This window comes from Amborella trichopoda, chromosome 1 (genome assembly GCF_054954075.1).
Source record: "Amborella trichopoda isolate Santa Cruz 75 chromosome 1, AtrichopodaSantaCruz75HAP2 v2.0, whole genome shotgun sequence".
In the NCBI taxonomy this organism is placed as follows: Eukaryota; Viridiplantae; Streptophyta; class Magnoliopsida; order Amborellales; family Amborellaceae; genus Amborella; species Amborella trichopoda.
This window is the reverse complement of record NC_142336.1, coordinates 53,406,500-53,430,235: the sequence shown is the minus strand read 5'-3', so window position 1 is coordinate 53,430,235 and position 23,736 is coordinate 53,406,500. Positions and strand designations below refer to the sequence as shown.

The 23,736-nt window shown below is 33.4% G+C and overlaps 2 protein-coding genes across 6 annotated transcripts; both read left to right on the top strand.

The window, feature by feature from the left end:
* The first annotated feature begins 437 nt into the window (after positions 1-437).
* Positions 438-6,416, top strand: LOC18434823 (bidirectional sugar transporter SWEET6b). 2 transcript variants are annotated; one of them, XM_006844886.4, is made up of 6 exons: positions 438-1,144; positions 1,589-1,625; positions 1,742-1,958; positions 3,506-3,667; positions 5,411-5,530; positions 6,003-6,416. In XM_006844886.4, the coding sequence occupies exons 1-6, from the start codon at positions 1,102-1,104 to the stop codon at positions 6,168-6,170; spliced, it is 747 nt and encodes a 248-aa protein (XP_006844949.1). In that variant the 5' UTR covers positions 438-1,101; the 3' UTR covers positions 6,171-6,416. The 2 variants fall into 2 exon arrangements, with proteins under 2 accessions (XP_006844949.1, XP_088729803.1); XM_088873677.1 differs by having other exon boundaries at positions 1,742-2,018.
* Positions 6,417-12,930: 6,514 nt separating this feature from the next.
* Positions 12,931-20,997, top strand: CYP38 (cyclophilin 38). 4 transcript variants are annotated; one of them, XM_006844887.4, is made up of 7 exons: positions 12,931-13,393; positions 14,433-14,735; positions 15,014-15,213; positions 18,334-18,569; positions 18,962-19,104; positions 20,425-20,496; positions 20,620-20,997. In XM_006844887.4, the coding sequence occupies exons 1-7, from the start codon at positions 13,211-13,213 to the stop codon at positions 20,845-20,847; spliced, it is 1,365 nt and encodes a 454-aa protein (XP_006844950.1). In that variant the 5' UTR covers positions 12,931-13,210; the 3' UTR covers positions 20,848-20,997. The 4 variants fall into 4 exon arrangements, with proteins under 4 accessions (XP_006844950.1, XP_088729793.1, XP_011623624.1 ...); XM_088873667.1 differs by having other exon boundaries at positions 18,309-18,569; XM_011625322.3 differs by lacking the exon at positions 14,433-14,735.
* Positions 20,998-23,736: the final 2,739 nt, after the last annotated feature.

The window sequence follows — 23,736 nt, the reverse complement described above, 5'->3', positions numbered from 1 at the left end:
CAATTTGGTTTCCAAATCTGGTTTCCTAAAGAATACACCATTTAAAATGCTATTATTTATTTCCAAAAAATATTTATCCACTTACCCAAAAAAAAAAAAACAAATATTATCCAGCACTATTTTGCTATTTTCAAATTGGTTTCCAAATCGGTTTCCAAATCTGGTTTCCTAAAGAATACACCATTTAAAATGCTATTTTTTATTTCCAAAAATTATTTATCCACTTACCAAAAAAAGAAAACAATTACTGTCCAACACTATTTTGCTATTTCCAAAACACATGGAGGAAAATTTAGTCAAATTTCACTATTTTGCTATTTCAAAAACACATGGAGGAAATTTTAGTCAAATTTCCAAATAAGGAGCATGGATATAGGAGCTCTTTCGAAATGTTTGGTGTTAGGGCATTTATCAAGGAATGTAGAGAGAGGAACTGTAGAGAGAGAATCAGCAAAACACAGAAGAAGAGAGAGAAAAAGGGCGTAGAGAGAGAAGAGCGCAGAGAGGGAGAGTGAATTAAGAGAAGCCGAGTATTTCATAAACCTAACCCTAAGACAGAGGATTTAGAAATCCTAGGTTGCCTTTAATGGTGGATATTAAAATCGCTTGTTTAGCTGTTGATTCATACAAGGAATAGGCAGAAATCCATTGGCCCACGCATTTGAATGGATAAACACGAATTTACTTTGTGTATTTTCTGATTTTAAATATCTCATAAATCTGTTTTCAAGAATCAAAGGCCTCTCTCTCTCTTAAATTTATATTTAAAAAATAATCCCTCTCAACAACCTGGTTCCTTTTTCCCACTTCAAATCTGAAAAACTCGTGCGATTCTCTCTCTCTCCTGATTTTTTTTGGCTTTTTAAGTCCAAAGAATCCCTTTAACTATCGTTCTTCTGGTTTTTTTTGCATTTTTAAGCCATAACCGTCCCTCCAATTCTCTCTCTCTAGGATTTTGTGTTCATTAAACCGTTCTCTCTCTGGTTTTTTTCTGTTCTCGTTCTCTCTTTAAATTCTCTCTGTTCTCTAAACAGTCTCTCTTTCTAATTTTTTTTCTGTTTCTCTGAACGTTTCCCTTTCTAGAAAACTGTTGTAGCCACGATGGTGAATCCCGATACTGTTCGTAACATTGTTGGCATTATAGGTAAGCATTCCCATCGTTTTCTTGGTCGTTTCTGGTATCTGCAATAGTTCTTTTTGTTATTGTAATGAATTTTTAATACTTCATGCGCTTGTTATATTGCTTTTGCTTTTCCTTGATTGTTATTTAACAGCAGACTAGTTTATTTGATCTCAAAATTTTAATGGTTTTTGAAGACTCTGTATCCAGATAATCGTCCTACTGCTTTTTCTTAATCTTTTTAATGGCAGATATGTTTGTTTAATCTTAACCTAATAATAAGAGTCATCCTTGTTCTCTGTATTCTCTGTTTTTTGTTTTTTTCACTTTTTTTTTTAGTAGCAAGATTTAATGGGACCCATTATGCTTTGTCTATGCATTTTGACTTCACAGAGAAAATTAATATAATTTTCTTTTGGTCCATAGATTCATATTTATTTAATTACTTATTCCACAATTATTTTCCAGGGAATGTGATATCATTCGGTCTCTTTCTCTCTCCCATGTAAGAACTTTTGCATTGTTGATCTTCTGCTTTTTTCATTTTTTTTAATTATTGATTGTTACTTCTGTTTAATATTCTTTTTCTTCTGTGTAATTTTACTGATATTTTTTTTACAGGCCCACTTTTTATATGATATGGAAAAAGAGAGCGGTTGAGCACTTTTCGGCTGTCCCTTATGTTGCAACTCTTTTGAATTGTATGATGTGGGTTCTCTATGGCCTTCCTATTGTTCATCCCAATAGTATTCTTGTGGTCACCATTAATGGAGTTGGCTTCGTTCTTGAGTCCTTCTACCTCACAATGTTCCTTATCTACTCCACCAAAGCTCAGAGGGTGCGCTTTTCTCTCTCTAAAACAACTGTTTTCTTTCGAGTGATCTTGTCTCTCTCTAAAGTAAGCATTCTCTGAGAAATTTTCTTTATCCTTCTCTCTCTCTAAAATAAGTGTTTATTCTCTAAGAAATTTAGTGTACCTTATCGCTCTCTCTAAAACAAGTGTTTATTCTCTGAGAAATTTTGTGTATCCTTCTCTCTCTCTAAAACAAGTGTTTCTCTCTCTAAAATAAGCAATCTCTGAGAAATTGTGTATCATTCTCTCTCTCTAAAACAAGTTTTTCTCTCTCTAAAATAAGCAATCTCTGAGAAATTTTGTGTATGTCTGGAAACAATGCATCTCTCTCTCTCTCTCTCTCTCTAGACATGCCTTTTTTGTCCATATTTTCTCTTTTTAGAATTAATGCCTCGCTTTTCTTCCACAGTTCAACAGGAAAACCAGGTTTTTTTTTTCAATTATTTTTGCTTTTTATGCAAAATAATTAATTAATCATTCTTAGTGCCTGGTCTGCTCGTTTCTGGTATTTCTCTGCCAAATATGAATTGTCATGCATGCATGCATTAGTGGAGTGCATGCATGCATCTAGGCCTGGTGTGTCTTTGAGCTTGTCTGAATCATGTACTAGTATGTATATGTGTATGTGTATGTGTACATGCCATGCATGCTTGCACATGAAAGCATAACTTGGTTGCCTGTGTAACAACCTATATGTCAGTTTACACGTGTAAAACCTTGCACCTTAATGGCAAGGCAATCAGGACAACCAGGTAGCAGTACTATATTTGAATGTGCGGTCCAGATGTGATCATGGATAAAAGACGGATGGGTTACCCTTCCTTAATTTTTTTAAAAACCATGCTTTTATACGTACTAAGACCATTAACAGTTAAGAAAAATAAAATAAGTAGAGCCATATATAAAAGGGAAATAATTTGCAAATTAAAGTGTTTATAGATCTTACAAACCATTTTCCTTAATTTTGGTTTGAACCCTTTTTGGAGTTTAAGATTATATATTTAGAGCTCAAAATAGATTCTCAAGCCATCCCATGAATTTTTTAGACCATGGTAAAATTTGGATGTGTTTGATGGAAAATGTTTATATAGAGCCGAGGCTCTAAACGATCAAATTAGTGCTCACTTCCAAAATTTCACTAGAAGAGGTTGTTTTGATACCCCAAATATTCTCAAATTGATCATCTCAACATAAAAATGAATGGACATGAGAAAAAAATAGATTTTAAGTTTTGAAAATAATACATATGTAGTGTATTTTTTGATCGTCAATTTTTAAGTTTTTCAAAAGTTTTTTAAATTATCATATATCTGCTCGATCTACACTATTTTTTAAGCTTTAAATTTTCTAATTAAAGATGAAAATATATTTTAAGGCTATCACAAAAATTTCCAATAGTGAAGCCTCATTTCTCGCCGTTATTTGAAGATACACTTTATTTTGAGCCTCGGCTCTTTACAAACCACACCCCTCTAGGAAAGTGATGATTTTGTTTTCTCTTCGTAATTGTTTTTGAGGTTTTTGTTTTTCAGATAAAAGTGGGTATGTACTTGCTCTGCGAGATCGTGTTCATGGCTGTGGTTATATCGTGTGTGCTTACATTGGCTCACACCCATGAGAAGCGCTCCATGATTGTGGGCATCCTTTGCATCATCTTTGGCACTTGTATGTACGCTGCCCCTCTCTCTGTCATGGTAAGTAAAACTTTATTAACTTAATGTTATTTATTTGTGTATCTATCCTAAGAGTTTTGGGTGAAGGAATTCTTTGAGTTCTTATTTATTGAAAAACTCACCAAATTAATATTATTTATTTATAGAAAAAGTTTATATAAGGTTGCAACTTTAAAATGTAGAATTACATACTTACCTAAAAAATCCATCGGAAAAAGTTGTTTTAATGTTGAAAAACCTTCTAATTGATCATTTCGACATCGAGATGTATGAATATGAAAAAGAAAAAAGTTGAGTATTAGAAATAGTGCATCTTGCAATACATTATCTAGTTTGTCATTTTTCAAGATTTTCATATGTTTATAGATCTACTTAATTTTAACCATTTTTGGAGTTTAAAATTTTATAATTAGATATAAAAATAAAATTTGAGATAATCTTAAGAATTTTTTATGTCAAAAAATACATGTTATGATAAAATTTGGAGGTGCGCCTTAATTGGATTGTTGAAAGTTGCAACCTTATAAAAACCACACCCTTTATTTATACTCACATATTAGGTCCATGAGGTATGGATTATTTTGAAATTTAGTGATTGTTTTTGTTGTTGTTTGGTTATAGATGGTTATGTATTTCACTCTATTTTATAGTTTGTAGTTCTTAATTTTGGGTAATTTTATCAAAATATCATGAGACATGAACGATTCAATAGTTCATTCATTTGCAACTATTACAACTTATCAATATGTGTCTTTTGATGATATTTTGAAATTAAAGCAAAAGATATGGTAAAATATGAAATAGATCAGCTGTTATAAATATTTTGATAAACTTTCCCTTAGTATTTGTTATTTCTTTTTACTCTGTATAAAATATTTTATGTATTGCTCTTGCAATTAGTGTATATGCACTGGGTTCTTAAAATGTGTGACCTTCACTAGTTTTTCCTTTTTAAATTTGCTTTGATTGTTAGGGATCAAACACTAGGTGCAGGCCTGAAACTTAAGAAACCTTTTTTGAAGAAAAATTATTCTCTATTTTATTAGTTCATTAGATAACATATTAACTGTGGATTTTTTATTGAAGAAAGATCATTCTCTGTTTAATTCGATAATTAACTATGGCCTCGTCATGCGAATGCATGAACTTTTGTGGAGTTTCCGAAAGAAAAGTATGTCCTATTTATAGATAAGTATTTATTACTTAGGAAAAAGTTTATATAATGTTGCAATCTTATGCTATAAAAGTAAAGTATACACAAAAAATCCAATAGAAAAGAGTATTTCGAAGTTGAATAACCTTCCAATTGATCATCTCAATTTTCATGTATTAATATAAAGAAAAAAAAGAATCCTAATTCCTAAAAATAGGCAGTTTTGTAACAAGTTGTCTATGACAATCTATTTTCAAGATTTACAATTTACTATCTGTACTATTTTCCAAAATTTTAATTTCATAATTAAGGTTGAACAGGATTTTCAAGTCATCATTAAGTTTTCGACACCATAACTACATTTTCCAGTAAAATTTAGAGGTGTGCCTTACACCTTATACAAACCTCACCCACAAAGTAATCTATTAGATAAGTATTGTTTACTAATTTAATTAGATAATCGGAGTTTTGATAATGAACACTAGTGTCGGATATTCTTCTTTATTACATTTACAAGCACAAGTAACCTTATATTTGTGAGACAAACATGCCATTTTCATTTATAGTTACCATATTTTATTCAAATTACAATTGATTGGTGTCTTTTGCAGAAAAGAGTTATCACTACTAAGAGTGTGCAATACATGCCCTTTTTTCTCTCCTTGACCAATTTCCTTAACGGCGTTTGCTGGAGCATCTATGCTAGCATCCACTTTGACATAAATCTGATTGTAAGTATTTTGAATTTGCAAACACTCCTTTTTTCATTTTTTTTTCTCTCAATTGTTTGTAACTGAAAAACATGGAAAAATAGACCATGGATATACTTTACTGCCTCATGATTTATTGGTTTTACATCTTTTCACTCTCATGTTGTATTGTTTTCAATATGTATTCCCTCTGTTTGTTGTTAATTGTTTTTGTACTTATTAAAACAGACAATTGGGGGGCTACAAATACCATTATTAGTCTTACATTAAACCTAATTGGTGACCGTTCTTGTGTTTTTCCTATTCCTTTTTGTGCAATAAACATAATAAATGACCTCCTTTTTCTAACTTCTTCTTTTTTCCTGTTTTTTTAGGGACCTTTTTGTTGTGTTCTTCTATCCTTTAATGGTTCACTAATTCATCGTACTTTCTTTTTAATTAACAATTATTTTTTATATTGTTATTGTTGATTTTGTTGATGATGCTGATGTAGATTCCAAATGGCCTCGGTGCGCTTTTTGGTGCTATTCAACTCATACTCTATGGCATTTATTGCCGGAACAAAGTCGAGGAGATGAACGAGGATGTGAAAGAGAAGGAAGCCGAGTACGGTGAAATTCAGATGCAGCGTGGCATCAATCACCCTAACACCACGGGCTAGATTGCGAAATCACACCATTATTTGCATTTTGTTCTACTTGCTGTCTTTTCTTTTTTGCATTTATCCCGTTTCAAACTCTTTAAAAAGAAATACATTGCAGCGATTTGAAGCTGGGTAATATCCTCACTCAAATTGTTAAAACAAATTCGTTGAAGTGATTAGAAGAGTGAGGATCATTGGATCATTTTATGCTGCAAATGTTACTGTTGATAGTTTTTTTTAATATATATATGTTACTTTTGATAATTGTGACTTATTTTTGTTCTCTCTCTGCTCGAGTGCTAGGTAGGTATCAACATGGACGATGTTACCAATGAACATTTATATAGTGTCACTGTTTTTTTTTTCCTTTTTTGGTAATTCCCCCCAAAAATGGCCCAACCCATTTTTTAAATAGTTTGTAGTTTTTGAAGGTGAATGGAAATGGAAGCCATAATGTGCCATTGAAGTATAGTTTAGATCAGCAAATAGGCGATCCAGATTGGAAAAACATATTCTTAAGTGTGATAATCATTCCCCAAATAATAATAATAATAAATTTAGTTTTAAAAAAATAAAAAACTAAAAAAATAAAAATATAAAATGGGTGGAAACCGACAATTCTGGTGATATAGATTACCTAGTTCCCTGGTAGACTTGTTCTCTAATGGAATCGAGCAAGCCTGTCAAAATTGAACCAATTCCCAAACTAGATTACTGAATTCTAAAACATTGGTTGCACATATGATTGATTTACACAATGCCAGTATGGATTAGATTGAGTGGGTGGGCCCTCTCAACCTGGGAACCCCCTTAATTTTATTTTTATTAGTTATCTAGGCCAGTTATAAAACCCCGCAACTCGGATCGATAATCGTCAATCCGGATTGGATTCAATATGTGGGTGATTCGATTCCGCTCTTCCCAATAATTTCACTTTTTATGACTTTTTAACTGACTTTTATCACTTCGGCTTATCCTGATTGTTGATTTAGAACAGTATAGTTGGTGGCTGATCCAAACCGGATTTCTGGTTTTAAACCGCTTTTGTTAGTTTTGTGGGGGTTTAATGTACCTAAACGGCTAAACTTTGGGTACCAAAACTTCCATGGGATATTGTATACGGGCAATAATATCCAGTAGATGATGAGAGCGTATACTACGCTCCAGAAGAAAGTTTTTTTCGATTTGAAATTTTGGCATACTAATTACCAAAAGATTATTTTCAGAATAAAAGATTTAGATTTTGAGTTCTCAAAACGTACGCTCTCTATTCAATCTTGAGACATTTTTTCTTTGTGCCTATACATAGTATAATTTGAAATTATTTTTAATCAATAGGTCTATAATTTAAGGGAAAGTATATAATGAGACCATTGACTTTTGGTACAAGGTGGTCACACATAATCTTGACCATTGGATGTGAAATTGGGTGGTTGCATTTATTTTTTTGACCATGCTCAAAGTTAAAAATATTTTTTTTGAACTTTGTGACATACTTGAGCTATCAAATTTTACATCGGATGGCTATAATTCATTGTGACCTCTTTGTATCAAAGATAAAAATGGTCTCATTTTATATAATTCCATAATTTAGAGGGGTTACATTCACAAAATTTAGAGTTATAAAAGGTACTCCTAGATTGGATTTTACTCAAGGGAGTAAATAGACACTAGAAGGCATAAAATCTTTTGGTAAAATATAATATGATTTGTACTACAAAATTCAGAGTCATACAAATACACTTAGATTAAATTTTACCCGAGGGGAGTAGATAGACAATATTTCCCCCTCGAGAGCATAAAATCATTTAGCATAAGATAATATGAGCCACAAACGGGTTTATATTGTACTTTAGGCATTTTTTAATTTTCAATCTAAACGATGAGTGCTATTGGTACTTTTCATTTTAATTTTTTTTTATAAATTATTTTGAGCTGAAATTATAAGATGCACTAGACCGAAGCCCACAATAAAATATAAATTAATTTTTCCTGAATATAAATAATAAAAGCTTATGCTATTGATTTCTTCTTGATTTCATATTTGATATCTAAATACATTGGAAAAAGTTAATATAAGGACGCTACTTTATAATGTAGAACTACGGATGCCCCTCAAACATTTATCAGAAAATGAAGTTTTAATGTTGAAAACCCCTTTGATTGATCATCTCGACATCAAGATGTATGACTATGAAAATAAAAAAATATTTTAAGTCTCATAAATAGTGCATTTTACAACATATTATCTACACCGTCCATTTTCAAAATTTTCATATGTTTATAGATCTACTTGATTTTAACCATTTTTTAAATTTAAAATTTTATACATTAGATATAAAAATAGATTTTGAGATAATCCTAACAACATTTTACATCAAAATAATATATCATGATAAAATTTGAAGGTGCACCTTACCTCTACACCTACGAATCCGTCTGTATGCAAACTGCCCTCAAATATGTTTATGGCTTTTGTACATTAAGAAAAAGGATTGGACCACTTATCATTTGTACATGGAGATCACAATCATTTTTGTCCATTAAATTTTAAAATGGGTGGTTATAAGAGTGACATTGAATAGACACAAGTTCCAAACAAAAAATTTCTCGTACTTCATAACTCATCCCAAGCCATCCAATTTGACATCTAATGAGTGAGAATGATTGTGACCTCCATATACTCTACATTCTATTGACCAATCTCAAGAGTCAAATGATTTTTTTTTGAACTTTGTGACACACAAGCTACATGATTTCACATTGGATAATTATAAGTAATTGTGGCTCCGTGTATCAAAGAGAAATTATCTCATTATATATAATCTCATATATTAAAGATGAACAATCTTATGAGATGGTACTACTATCCACTCTCTAAAAATGGATAACATCAAAATACTACCAAATAAAAATATCATATCATTCGAGCCTTATCCCAACTTTTTGGAGCTGGCCATATGAATCATGTTTCGCCATTTTGCTCTATCAAGAATCATACCATCGTACAATAATAAGTCACAATTTATCTTCACACTACTTCCATCAATGTCGTTTTGGGCCTTCCTCTTGCCCTTCTTCCACTTAAACCAAATCACCCCTCACAATTTATTCTAAGTCCTAAATGGCATGATTGGCTTGGGACCGGCCAAAGCATAAAATTTTAATTAGAAAAAAAAACTTAAATTTCCAAAATCCAAAAGAAAATCCAATAAATTTCAAACATGGAAAATCGCAAAACTCTTTTTTAAAAAGGGCAAGCTTTCTATGCTTCCCCTACAACATAGAAAATCGCGAAACTCTTTTTTTAAAAGGGTAAGCTTTTTAGACTTTCCCTACAACATAAAACTTATATACTTCCCCTTATCCAACCGTCCATTCTAAATGGAGGGCTAAGATTGCCCCAATCACAATGTCACGTCTCTACACTGTTTTATTTTTAAATTTATTCTATAAAATAGTTTGACACCAAAATTTGGATGTCCAATCCTCTATTATACTCGCACTAGCGAAAAATATAAAAAATATATTTTCAATAAAATAAAATGACCAAAATACCCCTAAAAGTTTCAAGGGATATTTTTGCCATTATTTTTTAATATTTTTTTATATGTGTGCCCAATAATAAGATGACACGTACCAAATTTCATATTCATACAATTTGTATAAAAAAACTAAAAATAAAATACTTTGAGACATCGGATCTAAGATCAAATGGTGAGTACTCTCTTGATCAAAATTGGACGGCTGGATGGGAGGGGAAGCATAAATCTTCTTTGATGCAGGGGAAATATACAAACACTTTCCTTTAAAAAAAACAAAATGACACATGTTAATACGATGACAACTAACCTTAAAACACGCACACAAGTATTGGTTTTGCATCCGTGTCTCAAAGAAATCGGGTTGAGCATTCTCTTAGAAAACATTACGGCAAAATTACGTATGGACCTTTTTTCCCACCTTTTATTACAGGAATGGTTGAATGTTTACGAAAATTACGCCAACCATCCCCGGGTTAATTTTGACGAAATATGACGCCAATCCCAAACAGAGTTTCAAATAGAGAGAAAATGCAAGGAGACATTAGTTCATGGCCAAAATCCAACATAATAAAAAATTACTCTCTCTCTCTCTCTCTAAAAGATGCGCATATACTAAACAAATGAAAAATAACTATACCAAATTAATTAAAAAAAACAACCATTAAGTCATTAAATAAGAATAGAGTTATTTACGTACCGATACCAAAATAAACAGGAAATACATAAAGTTCTATTTTTTGGCAAATATTATACGGAAGATCAGTTGATTCGCGTCATTTTTATTTTTTTCCCAGGTTGGCCATTACCAACATCGGTACAAGTTATTTCTTTATTTTTTTTTAAAAAATAGTGATTTACTTACGGACCTTAATTTTTTAAGTAAAATACGAAATGCAGCACTTATGTGCGAAAATAACAAAGAAAGTTGGTCAACTGGTTTTTTTTTTTTATCAAACTTGCCTCTCGGTCAACCTTAATTAATTAATTAATTATTATTATTATTATTTAGGTTTTCCATTATTAGGGTAGTGCCCCAAACTTTAAGGCATTGCCCTACTAACAAAAAATCTAAAAAGAAAATCGAAATTCAGATTGACCAAAGGGTATTTTTGGAAAAAAAAAAGAAAAAAAAAGGGATGATTTCGTATTTTTGCAGGGGTGCATTCCGTATTTTACCTAAAATGTTAAGATTCATCTGTAAATCACTCTAAAAAAAATTATGGGTTGCGGCGGGTTTAATGTCCCAATTATCATACTTGTTTAAGCGGTCCAAGGTGTAAGACCTCAGCCTGGTAGTTCTCACATCGGACTAGTAGTTATGTGCCCTATTACCATAATAAGCAGTATGAGGTTCAAGATATCGGACCAGCCCCAAAGTGCGAATAAATAAATAAATAAATTTAAAACCATTGATAACATGGAACTGAGAGGCAAACTAAAAAAAATAGTCAAGCAACCTTTTCCATAATATTTACGAAAAAAGTTGAACTTTTTGTACTTTTCTTTGTTTTTTTTTTTTGCATCCAAAGCAGGAGGAGGGGGTGTGGGGGTAAAGACAAGTTTAAACCTATATCTTACCAGTACCTACAAGTTTGGTCCCAGTCATTCGGAATCCTTATCGATGATTCTCCATTCAGATAACCGAGTCTTAAAACGCTAATATAAATAATTTTCCCAATAATTTACATTTATAAAGTTACCAAAATAAACTTTACGCTTGCAAAAATAGAAAATAAATTTCTCGTAGATTAATTTACATATATGAAGTTACTAAAATAAACTTTAGGGCAAGCTTTCTATGTTTCCCTTACAGTTTAGAAGTTCTATCATCCCTTTTATCCAACCGTCCATTTTGAATGGAGGGCTAAGATTTCCCCAATCACAATGTCATGTCTCTATACTATTTTATTTTGAATTTTTTTCTATAAATTGTTTTGACACCAAAGTTTGGACGTCCATTCCTGCACTAACAAAAAATGTAAAAAAACTATTGTCAATAAAATAAAATAACCAAAATACCCCTTAAAAGTTTCAAGGGGTATTTTAGTGATTATATTTTAACCAAAATTTATTTTTAATATTTTTTATAGGTGCATCCCAATGAGAAGATGGCACGTACCTAATTTCATAATTATACAATTTGTATGAAAAAGAAAAACTAAAAATAAAATACGTTGAGACGTCGGATCTAAGATCAAATGGTGAGTGACTCTCTTGATAAAAATTGGATGGATGGATGGTAGGGGGAGGATATAACTTTTATGATGTAGGGGAAGCATAGTAACGTTTCCCTAAACTTAATGCCTCTAGAAATACAAAATGGAAACTTATAGGAAAAAGTATATATAGAGCGGATGCTCTAGACAATCAAATTAAAGCCTACCTCAAAAATTTCACTATAAGAGGTTGTTTTGATGTCCAAATATCCTAAAAAAACCCATGAATTTAGGACCAAAATGCTTTTTACTTTTTCTCTTCTCCTTTATTTTGGAGTCATGTGACTTTCTCTCTCTACCCACACACATTCTCTCCCAAAGTAAAAACTCATTTTCTCTCTTTCTCGCTCTCACTCTCTTATTTTCTGGTAATGTCGCCCGACACATAGGGTGTTGGATCGAAATTTTTTTGTGTCCTCCACAAAAAAAATGTCAAACCGTAAAAAAAAAAAATCGGTCCGGCACGTAGTGTACTAGACTGCTTTGAGTTCCAGTAACGTGGCTTGTAATGCAATCCAACACCTAGTGTGCCGGCTCGGTTCGAATTTGTGTTGAAGTGGATAATGCGGTCCGACGCACTTTATGGCATATCAATTTTTATTTTTATTTTTGCAATTCGACACTTTATTGTGTCAGACGGCAAAAGGATTTTCATCCAGCACCTTATGTGCCCGGCCACATTATCAGTGAATGAGAGAGAGTGAGAGAATGAGATAAAGAAGGAGAGAGAGGAAGAGAGAGAATGAGTTTTTACTTGGAGAGAGAAAATAGGGAGTCCTGTGACACTAAAATGGAGAATAAGAGCATCTTTGTCTTAAATTCATTGTTTTGTCTTTTTTTAATTTAGAGATAAATATAAAAAAGAACAGCGTTGGGTTTAGGGTAGGATTAAGAGAGTTTTGAGTGCAGGATATCTAAGAAGTTAAATTTGTGGGGTACCAATAATTTTCCGAATGATGTATAGAAAGTTGAATTTGTAGGGTGCCTATAATTTTCCCATACAAAATACGCATGCACATACACAGACTTATCCCTAAAATATGCAAAGGGGAACCTTACAGTGGCATATACTATCAATGTATATTCATAGATAAACCTTATCCAAAGCATGAGGTTGGGAATACTTGAAATTTCGATTCTCGAATGTGCCTTTGGATAAACCTCTAAATTCTCCCTTCTCTCTCTCCAACAAACACCCTACTCCCCGAAAATCCCTAACCCTGATTTCTTTATTCTACCAGTCATAAGAGTTGCAGGAACTCGAAACCTGAAGCTTGGTTTTTCTTCAGTCAAATCCATGGCAGCAGCTATCCTTTGCTGCTACTGCACACCCTCTTCTGCATCTCCAAAGCAGGGAACATTTGATAATTCGAAGGCTAGGTTTTGTTACGGTGGAAAGCCTGGTCGATTTCGTGGAATTACTATGTCGCAGTGTAAATCATCAAATAATTATTCGAGATTTTCCCCCATTGAACACAAGGTGAAATTTTTGTCGCTTGTTTTACCATGAAACTTACGTTGAAAGGACTGACATTTGTCTTAAATGGCTGAAACTTGGAAAACCATTATTGGAAAAAATGCTTGAATTATTGCTCTGATATTGTGTGTTTTTTGGAAATGGAATTCATTTACAGTTTTGAAATTGGTGAAAAACCATATTTTGGTTGCAAAAATTTCAGAAAAAAAAGAAGAGAGTTTCAGCATGCTTAGGACATAAAAACGGTATAGCAAATCTAAGTGGCATTTGGATCCATGAAAATTTCGAGGTTCAGAAAGAATTTTTGCACCTACATTGCCTAAAATTCATGAATTTTCAATTAAAATACATAAAGATTCCTATATATTTTATCTCATTCAGAAAAATCGTTTGGAACTCATGAGAATTTGGTTCATATTCCGTGCAATCTTCTTAAAAAAGAAAAAAAGAAAAGAAAAAAAGAGGGCTCAATTTTGGAATTTGGGTTTGAAATTTGAGAAAAATGGGAGGTGTTCTATGTGGAAATGGAGATTATAGATGCGTAAGAGGGTTTTTTCACTATTTTACTCTATTTAGGTTTCAGTTGGAGGCTGAAACCTCATTCAAGCCGAAATTGAGAAACGTAATGCTTGACATTTGGGATGACCATAAAAGTGTCACACTCTTGCTGGACATTCTATTGTTCAGATTGATCAATTTGCAACTGTTTGGACATATCCTTTATAACTATTGCTTATCCAGAATACATTTCTCATTATTCATGAACTTGGTGTAATGACCAAAAACCAATAGTATAAATCATCACCATCATAACCTTTTCCCAATCAATTGGGGTCAGGTACCAAAAATCCCTAAAGTGAACCATAAAAAAATCCATATTACTGCTTTTACCTAGACTTTTTACTCATGATTCATATTTCATAATTAAGGATGTAATTTGTGATGTGGTCGTGATTGGGTATCATTTCTGACTTTGTGATCTTATTTCAGTTTAAAACATGCTCTAAAAAACTGATAGTATCATTTTGCTCTGTTTGGTTAGCGTGTGGAGATGAAAGATGAAGGTTTTGTTTGTTTAAGAAAGTGTGCATTTGCTGTCGCATTATCACTTGGATTGTTCAGTGGGGGCTCATTTGGGGGCATTGCTTCTGCATTCGAGCCCAAGCCTGTGTTGCCAGATCTTGCTGTTTTAATATCTGGCCCCCCAATTAAAGATCCCGGCGCTTTGTTGAGATATGCGCTTCCTATTAATAACAAAGCTATCATAGAGGTTCAAAAGCCATTAGAAGATATTACAGAAAGTCTTAAGATCGCGGGTACCAAGGCATTGGATTCTGTTGAACGTGTATGTCAAAATCGTTATACCTCATCTTTTTTTCGTTTTCTTATAAAAATGATTATGTTTATTTTTCTTCTTTGTTGAACTTATCTTTGACAACTATAGCTCTATACAATATTTTGTTTTAATGAATAAGTTCGATTCAATATGTTTTAATAGATAATCCTGATTTAAACTCCTCACATTCTTCTTAAGCCTTATAATGATGTTGTTGATATTTGATTTTGACTTTGGGAAAGATACTGTAATCACTGTGATAGTGCTATTTTATTGGCAATGAACAGAATGTGAGGCAGGCATCCCGTACTCTAAAGCAAGGAAAGGATATGATTATTTCAGGCATTGCCCCATCTAAAAAGGAGCATGGAGAGGAATTGCTTGGGAAGCTTGAGGTTGGGTTGGAGGAGCTTCAAAATATTGTGGAAGAACGGGATAGGGATAGGGTAGCATTGAAGCAAAAGGAGCTTCTTAATTATGTGGGCGGGTAAGTTGCAGCATTCTTTGTCATAAAATGGATAGCAGGAGCCTGTATATGCTTTGGCTTGGATTTATTCTAAGATTTTGGTATCTCTATACTATATTTTGTTACATTTGTAATATGCTATTAGGAAAGGCAAGTATAGGCTGGGATTCCATTCCTTCACTGCTATAAATTAATCTTAACTATATATATTTTTGCGTCAACCACATGTATTTGATTGAGTCCAAAATAGCATAAGGAACGTTGACATCATAGCCTAGAGGTAAATCCAGTGTTTGCAAACTAGAGGGGTATACATACTGCTATAGTGTGCTATAGTGTGCGGGTGAGTTATTGTAGCAACTCGATCGAGTACTGTGAAACTTGGATGAGCTTTAGGTGGACTTGGCTAGTTATCTCAAGTTGGAAACTAGATTGAATATGAATGGGGGTGGAATCCACCACTTTTCTCTCCCTTTTTATATCCCAAATGCAGCCATTTGATCCTAAATCTTCCCCATAGACTCATTTTTGTATGAACAATTCACTAGATAGATTAGATTTGAGCAAAAAGCATTACATTTGATGGATACGGGGTATCGAAAAATCAACAAAGGTTTTGCCCGATTTCAAAAATTGCAATTTCTTCACAACAGCTGGTCAAACTTCAACAAAATATGCTTTCGTAGCTTATTTTTGGGTTCTTCATCCAATCATAGACTTGTTTCCCTCAAAGAAATGCAAGGAACCTCAGGTTTATGAGATCTTAGTTTTGGATCTACTATCCATCCAACTTTTCAAGAGTTGGACTCAGATTGAATAGATCCATACTTGAAACCAAATATGGTTAAGGGGTTTCTATGGGGGTTATCTAAGGAAACTTTGATGAGTATTGGAGGGATCGAATTTGCACCAAGCTCAAAGAATGGGGGATCGGCCATGAAATTTTGGGAAATTTTTTTTTTTTAGTTTAAATTTATAATCACATAATTGATTTATTTTTGGGTGAATTTTTTTATATTTAAACTCATGTAATTCATCTTGTATATACTTTTTATGTTTTTCATTTTCCTTTTATTTTTCTATTTTTTTATACTTTTCGCTATTTTGTCCGCATCTTTATGGGATATTTGGGCTCGTTGGACGCCGCAGAGCAAACTCGGGCAAGTGCACTCGGACTCGCCCAAGCAACTCGGACCAGCCAGGGTCCAAGTTCCACTCTTGAGTCACATTTTCAAACATTGGGGTAAATGAATACATACACCTAGACCCTTGGGCTCCATGTTTGCAAACACTACAAAACACCTATAGGTGAAGTTCTACAGTACTTCACCTACGGTTTTATCATCGTTCAAAGTTTATCACACGGTTACAGATGTCTGATTGTATTTGAATTTTAATATTGTTTTTACAAATCATAATGATATGAAATTTTGTAGGTGTGTACTCCTTAGTGAGATACACATGAATAAAATATAAAACAAATAAAATGATAAAAATTATACAAAAAACCCTATAAAGTTTAAGGGGTAATTTCATCATTTTATTTTATGTCTATTATTTTCTTAATATTTTATTTTGGTGCGACTTGGTCATATGTACACACACCCCAAATTTTAGATAATTCTGGTTAGTTCAATAATTATAAAAATTCAAATACTCCTGGACAATTGTGACCGGATGAACTTTGGACGGTAATGAGGTGTAGGTGAAGTACTGTAGAACTTCACCTATAAGCGTTTTGTAGATATTTCCTATATATATATATGGAAAATGCTGAAATTAGCTCACTTGGCCTAGATTGAATATGGGCCGATTTGGCGGCCACGATCTTATTTCGTATTTTAATTTTTAATTTTTTTTATACAAATCCAAATAACGTGAAATTTCAGGCGTGTGTTCTGCTCATCAAGGCGCACCTAATAAAAATATTTAAAAAATAATTCACAAAAAATAAATTGATCAAAATACCCTGAAACTTTTTAGGGGCATTTTAATTTTTTGATATTTTTATTAGATTCTCCTATTTTTGAAGAATACATGCCTAAAATTTCAAGTTATTTGGAGTTTTAGAAAAAAATAAAATAAAACTCAAACACGTAATGAGATCGTGACGTCAGATCGGCCCAGATTCAATTTGGGCTGTTGGGTTCATATATTTATATATATATATATATATATATATATATATATATATATATATATATATATATATATATATATATATGGAAAAGTCTTCCCAACGCCTGTAGGAGAAAATGAACAGTGATTTCGCCTACCCTCATCACCGTCCAAAGTTTATCGTACGGTCACGATTTTCATTGTTTTTCTACAACTCGGAATGATATGAAATTTGGAGCGTGTGTACATATTAGTGAGGGGCACCTAATAAAAATATTGAAAAAATAATTTGTAGAATATAAATTGACCAAAATACCGTCGAAAATTTACAGGGGTATTTTGATCAATTTATATTTTGCCAATTATTTTTTGCATATTTTTATTAGGCGCGCTTCACTCAGATGTACACACGCTCTAAATTTCAAGTAATTTGGATTTGTAGAAAAAAATGAAAATTAAAACACTACCGGACAACTGTGATGGTGCGATGAAGTTTGGATGGTGATGTGGGTAGCCGAAATCACTGTTCATTTTTGCCTATAGGCGTTGGGAAGACGTTTTCATATATATATATATATATATATTATACTTTTAGTAGAGCATGCCATACTGAATGGTTATTTGTGTGCCTATGCTTCTTTCTTCCCAGATAAATGTTAGCTTTTGTTATATATTATTGGTGTGGGTTTCACATTGGTTTGGTTGCTCATGGCTAAAATTTGGTTTCGGTTATATTGTAATTTCTGAATGTATGCTTCCTCTGAGCTTGTCTGATGAGACCTTGCTCAATTAATAAGGCATTTAATGCTCCTGCTTTTGAATTTTGGAGATCTTTATATTCTATCATGTGGAAGATAATTTCAAGTGATTTGGTGTCTATGATTGTATGTTAGTTTGCCAAAGACTTTTAGGTATTACTCCTATGAAAAGAGATTTTTTATACATAATCTTGTCATTGACTGCAAACTTCTCATACATAATCTTGCTATTGACTGCAGCTGAGATCTTCCTGGGGCATTGCAGTGTTGAAGAGGACATGGTGGATGGTTTCCCATATGAAGTACCTGAAGAATACAGTGGTATGCCACTCTTGAAGGGGAGAGCAACTGTGGATATGAAGGTTAAGGTAAAAGACAACCCTAATTTGGAAGATTGTGTATTTCGCCTGGTTCTAGACGGATACAATGCCCCTGTCACAGCAGGGAACTTTCTAGACCTGGTGGAAAGGCACTTCTATGATGGCATGGAAATCCAGAGAGGTACCACTCTTGTGATGGTTTTTCTTCTTTTATTTTGTCGTTTCAAGTTATTATGTGGAAATGATGTTTTCCATGCCAGGTGTGTTTAATTAACAAGTAGTCATCTGTATGCATGCATATTTAGATGTGTGCATCCATGTACTGGCATATTAGCTGTGGGCAATTGGGCATCTTGCACTGTGCTGCCTTTTGTCCCACTTCCATGCATCATATTATATCATGTTACTGCATTTTGCATATTGGCACCCACGAGTCTCCACATTGCAAAAAATTCAATTCCTATTGTTATCTTTATTAGATTAAAAAATGCACTCATCTTCCTTTTTAATAGATAAAGACCAGTCTTGCATTTTGAATTACTCATTTTCACATTCTTTTTGGATTGGGTGCAGCGGATGGCTTTGTAGTGCAGACTGGTGATCCTGAGGGACCAGCAGAAGGTTTCATCGATCCTAGCACAGAAAAGATCCGCACAATACCATTAGAACTTATGGTTAGTGGGGACAAAGCACCTGTCTATGGTGCAACATTAGAGGTACATCTCCTTTGCCATTTTAACTAGCAGCATCTTTGTACTTTAGGAGCCACTATGTACCTATAAGATCATTTTGCTCATAGTTAAAAAAATCGACTCAGCCAAGGTACTAGTGCCCTGGCCAAGGCGATTTATTCTGGCGAATCCGAGTAACTCGCCTGAGTCTAGCTCTTTTTTTTAAAGAAAATGATTATAAAAATAAGTTATATATAGCAAAAGTGTTGGTTGTTGTTTCTGCTATAAATTGCTCTTAACGAGAGGTCAAGGGATCCACTCTCGTGGAGGTTAGTTTTTTTTAAACTCCAAAAAGGAGGACGTTTTAAAAGTACAATGTAAAAAAAGTGCTGGCAACGGGATTGGAACCCTAACGGGTTCAACTTTACGTGTAAGTAACAACCAAAAAGACATTTTTACATATCTGATTTAGGTTGGAGGTTTTAATATAATTAAATAAAAAAAATGGTGTACAACCAATAGGCCACAACTTGCCTCGTCCATAGGGCGAGGCCGAGTTACTCGGCTGAGTTTGAGTTACCTTGGCCGAGTTTCAGAATGCTGATTTTGTGAAAGCTCCCATATACCTACTCATAAAAAGGGCTCCTGTATGGTTTATAGAGCCACGAGAACATGAGCTCTTGCATTATGCACTTTTCTGGTTGATATATCTAAGCCTTGTTGAACTTATTTTTTATTATAGACAACAAAAAAATGTTTTATCCATATCTGATTTGTATATGAAATCACGCTCAGAATATAAACTCAATTCAGTTGAGTTACATGATCAAAGAAGAGTGCGTATACTATGCTCCCATCAGAGCATACTATACATTTACTCTCTCTGGCAGAAGACTTGGGAGTAATTTTTTTATCTGGAATTTTGGGATCCTCCTAAGAATCATTATGTGATAATCTTGAAAAAATAAAAAATTGGATTTTAAGTTCTCTATTGGATGTTCTCTGTTCAATCTTAAGACGCTACTTTTATCGAGCATATAGGGAGCGATTTGAATTTTTCTTTAATAATTGAGTTGTTAAATCTATGGGTTGAAGAGGTTACATCCCCAAAATTTGGGGCCCAAAGAGCACTCCTAGATTGGGCTTTATCCAAGGTAGTAAATGGACAGTGTGCTCCCACGGTAGCACAACATCTTTTGGCATCGAAGAAAACATTTGATTGAGCTTCTTGTAGGAACTGGATTACATAATTTGAGTTTGGTTCTTGTTAAATTAGAGGTAATAAGCACTATGCATGCCATGACGAGAACTACTCTTAATAGTAACTTGGGCAGGTGGAATTAATTTCAGTTTGGCTTTTTCCAGGAACTTGGTCGATACAAAGCTCAAACCAAGCTTCCTTTTAATGCATTTGGAACTATGGCCATGGCAAGAGATGTAAGACTCAATACCAAACCTCATATCATTCTTTTTCCTTAAGAGGCTTAACTCAAAATGTTTAGATAACAATAAAAAGTACTGTTGATTAATGCTGATTGTTGGTTCTCTTGTTTGAGACAGGAATTTGAGGATAACTCTGCTTCTAGTCAGATCTTTTGGCTTTTAAAAGAGAGTGAACTCACTCCTAGTAACGCGAATATATTGGACGGGAGATATACAGTTTTCGGGTATGTGACTGAGAATCAAGACTTTTTGGCAGATCTCAAGGTTGGGGATGTTATTGAGTCCATGGAAGTTGTATCCGGTCTTGATAATCTTGTCAACCCAAGTTACAAGATTGCAGGATAGGTGAAAGTATATTTTCTAATTCATTGAGGGTCCATAGGACCGGTCCTCTGCCGTCTGTTTTCTTCCCTTTCTTGTTTGTATTCTGATTGTGATTTGAATATTGAGGAGACTCCATTGTTATTGATTTCAATAACCACCATAGTTTTTTTACTTGGGCCATATATGGCATGTTAACATCTGTCATGGGTGGAGAAAAAATTGACCTTGATGGATGAGATACCTTGCATTTCACAAAGCAAGCATTGGAAGGTTTGTTATCACAATTTTTGAACAACCTGTCACCACCATCTATTAAAAAAAAGTTTATATAAGGTATCAACTTAAAAAACCCACCAAAACAAATTGTTTTGACACTCATAAAATTCTTCAATCAGTCATCGTAACCTCGATATGTACAAATATAGAAAAAAATATTGTTTTAAGGGTGTAATTTGGAAATTTCTTTTTTGATGTTATTCTATGAGTTGAAGAGATTATATTCCCAAAATTTGGATTCTAAAACTCCTACATTAGATTTTACCTATGGAGCAAATAGATAGTATGCTCCCAGCAACCCTAATGATTTCCACTTGGCTGTGTGATATTGCCATCCTCTCTCTAACTAGTTGTATGATATTGCGGTTCTCTCTCTTTTTTGAGAAATGTTATGAACTTTTATTAAAGTAATGTTTCAAGAGATATTACTCTCTTTCTCTCTCTAACACAATAAAATGGCTGTTTTTGGCCATCCTCTCTCCCCTCTCACACAACATAGATGGGCCTGTTTCTTGCAGCTTTTGGCCGCTTTGTTGCCACCAGGCCCAGCACTCCAGCTGCTTCTGGCCATACAGGGACGCTTACTTTCTTTTCAAACCTGCAGTCTACCACCAATGGTCAATGAGTGGTAGAAAGAGAGATGTGAAAGCTGTATCAGTATTTAAAACCCATATCGGGTTGCCAGATTTGTCATCACTTGGACAAATCCTTATCGCCAATCCTGGCCGGATTGGACTGGTTCTTTGGGGAATCGGTTTGAAAAAATTCTATATTACCTTCAAAATTAAAAAAAATCGGCACCTAACAAGTCTTGAGTTTTCAAACAATGTTCTTACATGTATGATAGGGATGACACTTGTTAGGAACTTGTGAATGAAGTCATCTCATGGCTCTTGATGAACTTGGATCGTATGTGCCGGTGTTTTAAAGAACAGTGACACATGGTTCTTTATGAACTTGGATCGTATGTACCGGTGTTTTAAAGGACAGAGACACGGATTAGAAAGCACCAATTCATGTCAAAATCGATGGGTGGGCAATCCAGGTTTTTCACCCTCCCAATTCCATGCCAATTCTATTATTTTCTCAATTTATTTAACTTTTGACCGATACGCCCCATCTGGATTGCTGATCTAAAAAAAACGAATGATGGTTGGGTGATCCACCCTACTGAACCATGTTTTAGAAGATTGGTGTATTCCAAACTTTACGGTACATATTGTTGTGGGGTAAGATTTATTTTGAGATATTAATATTTGTTTTTCTGTAAGCTGAACCCTTGGCGGATGCTAGTAAAGCTACTTAAATTTCTTTTTGGCCTAAAGGACATGAAATTTGATTAATTCAGATTCGAGTGTTCAACTACATAGCATCTCACCCATAAAATTTGATGAAATATCAATTTGTTCATCATCATTTTATCAAATTTCTAATAGCCCTTCAAATAACACATCGTTATGGGTTTTAGAAATTAGTTAATTGTATTTATAATTAAATATAAGATATTTCAAATAACTCCCTGACCTTATTTTTTTTTTGACTTACAACCACCTAATTTAAAGTCTGGTGGACAATAGTGATTTTGACATTTCTCTTTGTATATTTTTTTCGTTTAATTTTCAGTTTTTTAATTAATTGTTAATTCCAAAGCTACACCTAGGTGGTGACCTATATATATTTTTGTGTACTTTTTGTTGAAACCTTTTTTCCATTAATTTCTTATAAACTATATTTGTCTTTGTTTTAAATAAGTTAGATTGCTCCTCAGACCTATACTCTTAGGTGGAGCCCTCGTTGGAAAAATCGCCCGTTCTAACTAGTCACTGCCCTATTAGATCGGACTCGGCTATGGCCGGTTCCGATCTCGGCCGGTTTTGGTGACCGATCGAGTATTTTAAAAACAAAATAATAATAATATAGAGTCACAAAAAATAAGGGATTTTGTTTGTAAAGTATTTTTAATGTTTTTCATCATTATAGCAAAAATTGGAAATTGTTTTGGCCTTTAATACTTATTTTTATATTTTTCTCATCTTTTTAAAAAAATTCAAAAATACCCCTGAGCACAAATTGATTCTTTAAAATTTATTTTTTTCATTAAATTTCAATTTCAATTGGATGTGATTTTTTTAATCATTCTTTAAATGTATTTTTATAATTTATTTTTTATATATATTTTTAGCACTTTTTTGACTGCCCATGACCTCTTTTTTTGGGTAAGTTAGTGGGGGAGAAGCTCCCAACCCGAATTTTATTAATGATAAGAAAAAGAGCAGACATAATTTTACAACCTTATAATAAGGCAATTGTGCCAAACTATGAAATACAACAAGAGAAAATAAATCCGGTGGTCTAGATCTCCAAACAGTTGCCTTTGTGAAAGTTGTGGCTTTCTTAGCAAGTAAGGTAGCCATCATGTTGGCCTCATGATAGATATGGGCTAGGGACCAATCACGACTAGAAAACTTGTATCAGCAGTTAGCAGCAACAACATTGATCACTCATGGAGCTTTGCATTGATCGTGGATTACATTGACCGACAATGAGAAGTCACTCCCAATCTATAAGGGGAAACAATTGAGCTGGATAGCCAAATCAATACCTGCTTGTAAAGCATGAAACTTTACATAATAT